The sequence below is a fragment of the Argentina silus genome (genome assembly GCF_951799395.1).
Source record: "Argentina silus genome assembly, chromosome: 19".
Taxonomy (NCBI): domain Eukaryota; kingdom Metazoa; phylum Chordata; class Actinopteri; order Argentiniformes; family Argentinidae; genus Argentina; species Argentina silus.
The window spans coordinates 5,608,168-5,618,538 of NC_139673.1; the positions used below are offsets into that span (position 1 = coordinate 5,608,168).

Genomic DNA, 10,371 nt, shown 5'->3' on the forward strand with positions numbered 1-10,371 from the left:
CTCCATTTCAGACTGCCTGACTCCAATGATCTAAGATCTCACCCCATTAGCACCATGTCTGCCTGCCCAAATCTCCCACTGCAACAGACTCTCTGTCCCATCTGCTAGCAGTGGTAGCGTCTGTCTCTTCGGGAAACACGCCGTTGCCTCCACGTGTCAGATCAAACCCACTCATCCTTTACTGATGTACTGTATACAAAGGTGCACTGGGGGGGGGGGGCTCAAGTTGTTTGGTTGAAGATGGTTAGAGTACAGGTTAGGTTGATATGGAGTGGAGGTTTGGCAGGAACTGTTGAGCAGTGCTTTGTCTGGAGTCACACGGTCACCATGGTCTCCTGTGGTGCTCTTTTTCTCATTGCATGTTAGGGCAGGTCAAGCAGTAACCATGACTACTGAACACAAAGGAGTAATTATAATTCCGGAAACTGCTTGAGACAAAGGTAAGGTAATTTGTCTCTTCCCTGCTGTTTCTTTGAAAGCATGTGGCGTTTGGTCAGTGTGATATGGTTAGATGCTATGGATGAATATAGAGTCACTGTCCTGTCAATCAACCAGCCAAGGAGACTTCTTTGGCGCAACAGAACAGTTCTTTGGCGTCTGACGTTGCAACATGAATGTCAATGCCAGCTTGGTTGACCACGTGGGTAAGGATACCGATATTGGGAAATATACCTGATGGTTATTAGGACTGGGCGATCTGTTGTATGTTTTTTTTTATTGATGAATATTGTCAGATTTCAGCATTCCATAGCATGACACTTCCCCTCAACATGCCCACACACACACACACGCCAAACAGAACTGACAGGTCACGGTCAGTAGGGTCAAGGGGAAGGTCCATGTTGTCCATCAAGCTGTTACCTTGATAATTCATCACCACACCCTCATGGTAACATGTATCCTATCCACTGCTTCTGAAGAATGTGTTGTACAAACCGGTTGCCAGCCCATCGCTGAACATGTGTTCATGTTACAGGTGTATGATTTAGCTTTTCTGTTGGAGCACTGTAAATTACAACTGTCATTTTTTTTTTTAAAGTAATGTAAATAAACGTGTGAAATGTTACTGAGCTGTAAAGTGCCTGTTTTCTTTAAAACATGCTCCTAGTATTTTATAGGTTATGATGAGACCCAGATGAGCCTATTTGGCCATGATCAGGTGATCTGTAACTCCCGTGTTCCGTGCGTAACCCAGAACTCACCTCTACATTCTTCACAGGTACATGTTTCTTTTCACACAGTACAATGCCCTGCCTCATCCTGCAACAATGTTGTGCTACTGTAGACCACTGAGGCCGAGCCATGCATATGGTCCACGTTAGACGAAGGACAGGCTCATTATAATGCATGAAGTGGAATGAGGAATGGTATCAAACACGGTGTGTTTGATACCATTCCTTATTCCACTCCATGCATTACAATGAGCCTGTCCTCTGATTTCTATCTCCTCTTCCTCTACGTGATATACTAGCAGATCAACTGCACATGAAATAGCTCCTGTTTGGTCCAAGCCTGGCTATGTGTCGGCTCTTCCTATTGGCTGGTCGGCATACAAATCAGTTGCAAATTTGCAGGCTTGCCATTCCTTGTTCCTCAAATTCCACACCACCCACTGTTCCACCCACAGAATGATAAGGAGTGTTTGGCACATACACACATTTGAGTTGACTGATAGTCTCCCTGCACATTGTATCTGGTCTCTTCTAGAGCATTTCCCAGTTAGAGTTATAGCATCATATCACATGTTGATCATAAATACTGAACATTTTGTGAGAAATTAAGTTTAAAAAAAAAAAAGTCAGTTATTGTTCAACCAGATGAAAAACACAGCCTCATTATGAATATTATTCTACTAGTCTTTTGACAGGATATCCATTCTCGGAAAGCATTAGGGGGACATTTGTATGTTCAAACCCTTAGAGAGGTGACCCAGGTGAATTTGAGCACAATTTCCAGAGAGATAAATTGCCTGATGATTAGCAATGACGAGCATTGAATTGCTAATCGTGGGTGATGAGGACAAAAGGCCATTCACTCCTGTGTTACGCATGCAAGTGCAATTAGTTTGGATTCATTACCGAATCTCCGAGCAACCGCATGGCCATTAGTACGGAATATTACCATAAATTATGGTAGTGAATGAAATATTTGGTTGTGTTCATATCTCGCTCCTTCCTATGATTTTAAATGCCATCTCAAGATGATCTGCTTTGTCTCACTTTTTTTGGTTGCCAAGGAACATTTGAAAGCGATCTTGCAGTGGCACCAATTACCTCCTGAAATGTAATGGACCTGAATAATTGCCTGTGTGATCAGATCTAATCCGATCTGCAGTCTGCCAAATCTTTCCCCGGTTTCAGAGAAAGCTGATACTGATAACATGGATGCTTTCTCCAGCATCTTATTTGCATTCCATCTGTGCATTCAATCTCAAATTTCATGATGGTGCATCATTGTGGAATATAGCCAATTCTGGCAGTCTGGTTGTTGTGGCATGACAGCAGGCTGTTGACAAGGATTTGCTTTTAATTGACATGCCTGGTTCATTAAAAAAAACAATAATTAAAACATTTTTTTTAAAGCATAGACACCTTGCACCGTAGTGTAAACACTTGGCTTTGGGTTTTGAAAAGGTATTGATGCTGATTGTCAAATGTACCTGGCTAAGACGACCATGTCGATCAAAACATTGCATTTGTTATCAATTAAGTTGAACTAAATTCATGATAGTGAGCAGACATCTAATTCCTTACGATGGCAGAACGCATCAATGTGTTCATAAAATTAAACACAATACACATCACATGAAATCATACTCGAGCCAAATGCAATTTTAGTGATTTATTTGTACAATAGGAAATGCACTGTACATTACTCCAGCTCTGATGTCAAGGCAAGAGTTAAAGGGCATGTAACCACTCCAACCGGAACATGACATCCCTCATGTACCCCCACTACCAGCATGCTACACTGATAGAAACAGATCCCAGCCAGAGGAAGATCTCCCCCCACAACAGAAGATCATTTTTGCAGCGCTATGAGAGTTACCCCTACTTTGGAAGCTTTAAGTTAATGGACTGCCAAGGCATGAAATAAAAATAAATTAAAAAGGCAAAATAAAAACAAAATAATATTCCATGTGATAACAGTTCAACCTTATGGCAGGGGGAGATTATGGCCACAGTTTTTTTTTTTTTTAAAGAGCAAGTAACATTGATACTCACAATAGACAAATAGCAAAAGGCATATGGTAATATCTTGACATCAAGTTCCATTTGCCCATACCACTATTCACACCATTTACACATGTACACCATCCACAGACAAAATGTTGTGAGATTTTTACACACATACTTTAAGACGGAGAACACTTTCCAATAAAAAAAGGAAAATAGGGTATGAAAATACCTCTTCAACCCATCCCGTGTATGACACCTCTATGTAGCAATGGAGGTGACGCAATACCATTACTCTGGTGTCTGAAAATAGTACACAACTTTGAATTTCTTAGAGGTTTTCCCTTAAAGCAATATCAATCTATACTTAACTCAAAGCAAATCTTCAACAATCATAAATTAGATCATGTCACCATGTTTTTAACAAAAGTATTGTATAAAAAAGTATTACAAAGACAGGCAAAAGTCCAACTATAACACTCAAAAAACTAATCTACAATCATTCACATGTGGGTCTGGGGGGTGGATGAAGGATGATGTGGTGGCCAAAAGGACTGGGTGAAATCTCATCGCTGTACTGTTTCATGATTAGGGGCGTAGGGGGGGGGTTATGAGGGTTCTCCCAAATCAGGTTTGGGTTGCAGCAGTCTTGCCCCTCTCGCCAGTGGAGACACAGTGAAAACCGCGCGTTCCGTCAGGCCCGCGAGGTAGCCGCATCACGCCTGGTGGTAGCCCGTCCGCGTTCTGCATCTTCCGGCCCAGCATGGGGCTACCTACGGGGCTGCTCTCCTGGGAGGCCACCTGCCTGCGCCTCTGAACCCAGGGGCTACCCGACGGCGTCAGGCTGCTGTCTGACGAGTAGTCCGCCCAACGGCGCCCCGGCTCGGGGCTGAGTCTGCCCTCGCTGGCCAACGGAGATTTGTGTGGGGATTTACGCTGGGAGCAGGGGCTGGCACGCGGACTGGACCAGGGACTGGAGCGAGGGGACACGGCCGGGCTAAGGTGATTGTTCTGGAAGCTGGCGCCCCCTCCGGTGGGGCTTAGCTTATTGACGGAGCGGGACTTACGGGCCAGTCTGGGGGAGGTGGGGTTGCTCTCCGTGTCTGACGAGCTACAGGCGGAGTCGTCTCCGTGGTACTGGAGCTCTCGGACTCGGCTGTTGAGGGAGCGGCTCTTACGCATCCCTCCTAACCCCTCCTCGCGCTGACGGGCGTCTTTGGGCACCTTCTTCTTAGGAGGCTTGGTCCCGATCAGGACCACCTTCAGCCCCAGCGAGCCCGTCCCCTCCTCGCTGCCCACGGCCTCGTTGGCTTTAACCGCCGCCTCCACCTCTTCAAACTCCACTATGGCACACTCCTCGCTGCCCAGCTGCGTGTAGCGCCCGCTCAGCTTCTTCAGGTCGGCCGGCAGGTCCTTCCCGGGCTTCAGCACTCTGACAGAAGCGATGGCGCCGTACGTCCCGAACGCCTTCAGCAGCAGCTTCATCAGTTGCTCCTGCTGAGTAGCGCCGCCCTCGCCGTCGATGGCGCCGCCCTCCTCCAGCGCCACGCCCAGCTCGGGCCAGCTCTGCAGCTCGCTGAGCAGGAGCATGCGGCTCGGCAGAGACTCGCTGGCGAAAACGGGCACCGTCGAGCGGCGCCGCACTTTGCGCCCCTCATCGTTCAGCTCGAGTATAGCCGAGTGTCTCAGCGCATAAGCAGTTGTTCTCCAGTCTCGCGTCAAGTGCTTCACCTGCAAGGAAATAAGCACTGTGTCAGACAAGTTGAGGCAAAGTTCTGCATTGCTCACAGCATCCTGTGCGCACTCTTCAACTTCCCCTTAATCTGAGACTTCCTGAGAATACCCGGTGATTTCTGCTGACGTCATGATAGCGTATGGTTTTGTTGAACTGTTCCTAACATACACGTACACAGTCAGTCAGTTCCTCTAGGAAGCGTGACACATTGTTATTCTTGTCACTTAAGAAATGGATCATTAGAAGCAAACTGAAAAAGAAAGCAGGGGAATTGTCAATGATCTGTTGCAGTCTGTGTGAATTGCACTTCATACCCCCCCCCCCCCCCCAACAGCTTGCCATATAGACACTAGAACAGCCGTTGAATGACATTAAATCCCCATGTGTCCCCCCCTCAAGGGACTTGACTTCTTTCTTAAATCATGAAGCACCACGCAAGAAATGAGTTACCTTCTTGAAGGAGGTGAGCAGCTTGACGCTGACGAAGCCCAGCTTGTTACGTCGAACGTGTTTGAGCAGGAAGGCATCGTGCTCCAGGTTCTCGTCAGACAGGTAGTACTCAATCTGGGCCACCAGCTTCTGTGTGAGCTCCTGGTCTGGGGGCTGCCAGCTCTCCTCCTCTAGCTCTCCTCCACTTGTGCCGGCACCACTGTGAGAAAGACAGAGACACGTTCCACGTACACAAGACGGAAGATTAAGTGTTGGCAGTAGAAACAGCCATACCCATAGCAACAACAAGGAGACAACTGGAGAAGACACTCGGACTCATTCCTCCTCAGATTTCAGTGTTTTGTTCCGACAGTGACAGACTGCCTGCCTAACCAATAACCACAGTGTGGCCATCACACTGCTCAGTGCCCAGAACCTCAACACCACAATGTGTCCAGCCAACAGGAACAGAACTGCAAAGACCTCTCCATCTGAAGGGTGCAGAGTCACTGATCTCCACAGGCTATGCCTCCCACGCAGGACATGGCTATGAACCAAATCAGCCCTACTTGGAAATATCAAACAGTGCAATCATTGCCTGCCACACCGGCACAAAGGTTTAATCAGACTTCTATTGATGGAGTGCTATAAAATTTGCAAGAGGGATGCCGGTCGATCAGAATAAAGGTCTGAATGAAATTATGTGGATGACTCATCACCGCCTTCTGCCTCCCACACCCTCCAATAGCGATTCCACAACACAGGCGGCAGCGGCAGCAGCCTGGTAAGACGCGCCGACCCCCACAGTCAACAATAACCGCAGCATCCCGCCACTGTTGTACTGTATATTCAGGTCTGGGGGGAAACCCTTTGAAAACAAAAGATGCGTAGACACGACACATCCCACACCACTTTAAAGGGACCAATTTGACCGACCCATCTTTTGCGATTCTGTCAATTGCCCATGTATGTGTGCTCATAAAGGAAGTCGATAATTTATCAACAGGTCGCTCGCCAGTTACGATGTATCCAGTGAAAACACGAACCTTCTAAATCTGAACGACCCGCAACAACGTAACAAGTAAGCACGTGTCATTGCACAATCACGGCAATTTGGTAACCAGACAGTGAAATAAAGTTGGCTGAAACAAACAATGATTTCAGACTCCCTAAAAATGACCAAATCTGAAGTACTGGGCGGGAATTTACAAGGGCAAAAATAGCAGAAGATGACGCAGGGGAATTAGAGCAATGAGTCTGAAGCAGGTGCAGTCCTGTCAGGTCTCTGGCTTTTAAGTAAATGGGATTAAGCTACAATGTCTATCTACAGGTGGTTAAACCAGTCACAAAATAACAGAGCCCATCTCTTATCTCTTTTGAATTAATATTTAAAATAGCCTACACAACGACGGAATAAGGTTTGGTTGCTACCAAAATCATAACCTTGAGGCACACACATGCCAATACACGGCAATAAAACATGAATATATCGCCTACCTGGATACATGTCTTCCGATGTCGTCTTCACTACAACTGCCTCCAAGAAAATCTATATTGTTGGAGGACACCTCCTCGTCGGGCTCCTCGTCCTCCGCCGCCTGAATAGCCACTGTTATCGTTACTTGAGTCCCCATCTCCTGCAGGTGTTCCACCGTGATCACCTCGTCGATGTCCTTCCCCACAACCAAATCTGATACAGACTCAATTGGGCTCTGGAACTCCATGGTCGCAATCGACATGTTACCCAAAGAGAACGTGTTTTCTCCCGGTTGGTTCGCTTCCTCGGTTACAGTGGTGCTTTCCTGGAAGCTTTTATTCTTGGTACTCGAATTGAAAGCGGCTGGATACGGGCTATACAAACCTCGACGCTTTTGACACCAGCGTTGGTGGATGGCCAAGGGAGCCCCGAAGATGCGCTCCACAGCTTGCCAGAGCTCCCAAATTCTACCCCACGGAGAACCCTGAGGTGTCGTGGAGCTTGTAGCAGCTAGCGAGACGCAACTAGGAGCACGGGAGACCGAGGGGCTGGAGTCGTCTTGTGTTGTTACTTCCTGATATGTAAGAGGCTTTCTGATTTTGAAACGAGCTCTGGGATTGGGCCATGGCATCTTTCCGCACTCATCCCCAACCCACCAGCAAAACCCGAGATGAAGCCAGGAGGGAGGCAAGAGAAAGGAAAGACAACGGAGAAATGCGTTCACCAAAGCGTGCATGTTTTCGTGTCTTTCGTTTTAGTTACAAACCTATTTCTAGTGAGAGATGGCTGCCAGTTCACACGTGTCTATATAGGGAGGGGAGTAAAGTGTACATTTCACGTGTTAGGTGTTCTCCAATTGGGAATTTGCTGTTGACCAATCATCAAGGCCAACCCATTTCTTAAACCCGCAAATTGGATAATAGGCTTTTGCATAGACTGCAGGGGTTGTCGAGGGATTTGCTGTGAGGGAAGGACGAAAATAAATGACACGAGTATAGTGTCATGATGCGTCATTGTGGCCCATGGCTTTTACTATTAGTTATTTAGATGGCTGTTCAGGCTGACGATAGCAAACAAATACTATACTTGACATTTCTAGGCCTACACCATCCAGATCCTATTCCACACATGAGCAGTATATGTGTGTTTATTTTCCGCACCCATGTTTCCAATCCCTGTTGGCAAGAGTTTCACAGCTGGCGGACAGACTGACTCATTCTCTGTAGGCATCATGCCCTGTAGCACGCCTGTCGATGATGTACACACTATACAGAGCCGTATTGCTCCCGGTGTAAGCCAAGAGGCAGAATTATTCAATCAGATAATGCCCCCTATGGAAGGTAAACAAGTCACCCCCTCGGCAGTGCATCAATTAGGAAGCAGTTCTCCAAAGAGAGGGAGGAGAGATCACTGTCGACTGAGCTGAACTCCTCTCAATTAGATCTGCTGCCATGTCCATGTTCTTGACTTAATTATATACTGGTGTTCACCATGCAATGTAGAAAAACAGCAGCAACAGGGTGATCATTTGTCAAATTGGTTACTTTACTGTGATATTTCACAGGACACAGGTGGAACAGAAAACTTGTGTGATGTGGTTGTGTGTGGACCATTTTGAATACATCTGGATATTGAAAGCTGGACATGGACGTGTTTTTATTATTCAATCCACTTGCAGTACAACAAAGTACTCCCATTCCCATATGTCCTTCTAAATGTGTTAAATCTGATGTGGTTTTGCAGACTCCCAAGTTTTTTAAAATCTGAAAGGAAGTGTTGAAATAACAGTCATCCTAGATAACTAGGCTAGATTCTTTGAAATGTCATCATCAAGTACACTCTGAGCTTGTGTTGTAATGTTTCTCTCCAGCTGGGGAGTGAAAACAATCATAAATAAAATTGGGCAATCCTGCAATGAATGAAAGTCTATCCTGACGGAAAATACATTTTCCCTTGCCCTCATGCACTGGTGATGTTTGGTGGGTGGGAAGGGTTTGAATAAGGAGGCTGCAGGGGAAAACATACAATATTTATTTGTTTTTCAAAGAAATTATTCTGTTTCATATGAAAGGCCTCTAGATCTTATGTTCTTCGATTAACAGATGAGTACAGCATTTTACTTCTGCTCCACGTCACTCCCTCATTCTGAGTCAGACAAGATATTTATAGACCACTGTACCCAAGAGAGCTCCGACTGGCCAAGTCCCTATGCATAATACACAATGACAGACACAGTATATCAATCCCGGTGTCTTGGTTGGCAATGTGAGATAATCCACTCTCCCCTACAAACAGCAAAGTTCACATCGCTCCTTTATGTCCACGTACAGGACCATCATTGTGAGCTTGGATCTGGGGCACTGCCAATACCTTGACCATTATGTTCCTGAGAATGTAAAGTTGTGTGAAATGGATGCCACAACGTCACAAAAACTAATTTACACGCAGCAATTCCATTAAATTCCTCCATTATGTAACATTAACTCCCGCAAATGTGTGTCAGCTTCATGAATAGATAATCCTTGCTCTGAGTAGCGTGTGGGATGTACCTTTGATGAGTCTGAATGAGAGTGCTGTTCTAGCTGCCACTTATCCTTCCAGCTGAGGGACTGTAGCTTGCTGACACTTAATCACACACCCTCAGTGTGAGCCATTGAAGTGTTCTTCAGCCCCGGGCATAGAGACACACAGGATGTGCAAGCCTTTGTTCGGGCCCAGTGGCCGAACAGGTTGATCCTACCAGTTTAGACAAATCAAAGGCTGGAAAATAACTAGATTATGTGATGTCATAAGAATAAATACTGAAACCACAACCGAATACTGTTGAGGTGCAGACTAATTGATCTAAACATTTATTTTTAATAAATAAATATCAGGGGTGAAATTAACAATTTCAGAACACATTGTTTACAGTGAGCACAGTTATTTTAACCACTGACCTGAAAAAATTGCATCAAACACTAATGGTGAAGAGTTCTTGAAGGTTGTCCCAAGGCTTTACATAAGGCCTAAACTAAGATCCTGATGTGGATCTGATTCACACAGGCAACCCAGATTTCATACCTGCAAGTCACATTGGTGCCATGACAAGGTAGTGTTGCCTAATGAGGCTTGGATTACCCATGTCTCATTCTCGGTAAGGCCACTCTATCTTTTATATGACTATACAGTAAAATGTCTGTGATCCTACTTATTAAATATTCATCATAAAGTGACATGAACAGCTAATTTAGAGGAGAGAGTATGATGTACATCATCATCCAGAGATGGACAGTGTACTCTGATTATAGACTAGAAATCCCAATGAATTGTACCCAAGCTACTTTCAAAGGCATATACACTCACCGGACACTTTATTAGGAACACTATACTAATACTGTGAGATTCTGGTCCATGATGACATGATTGCATCATGCTATTCCTGCAGATTTTTCAGGTTCACTCTCAAGCTGTGAATCTCCCGTTCTACCACATCCCAAAGGTGTTCTATTGGATTCAGATCAGGTGACCCGGAAGACCACTGAAGAACACCACTGAATGAACGCATTGTCATG

The 10,371-nt window shown here is 45.6% G+C and overlaps 1 protein-coding gene across 1 annotated transcript; it reads right to left on the reverse strand.

Annotated features, from left to right (window-relative positions):
* Nucleotides 1-2,842: 2,842 nt before the first annotated feature.
* Nucleotides 2,843-7,553, reverse strand: larp6a (La ribonucleoprotein 6, translational regulator a; the record flags this gene model as incomplete). The annotated part of the gene is made up of 3 exons (XM_083691648.1): nucleotides 2,843-4,907; nucleotides 5,362-5,560; nucleotides 6,838-7,553. The coding sequence occupies 3 exons, from the start codon at nucleotides 7,551-7,553 to the stop codon at nucleotides 3,804-3,806; spliced, it is 2,019 nt and encodes a 672-aa protein (XP_083547774.1). The 3' UTR covers nucleotides 2,843-3,803.
* Nucleotides 7,554-10,371: the final 2,818 nt, after the last annotated feature.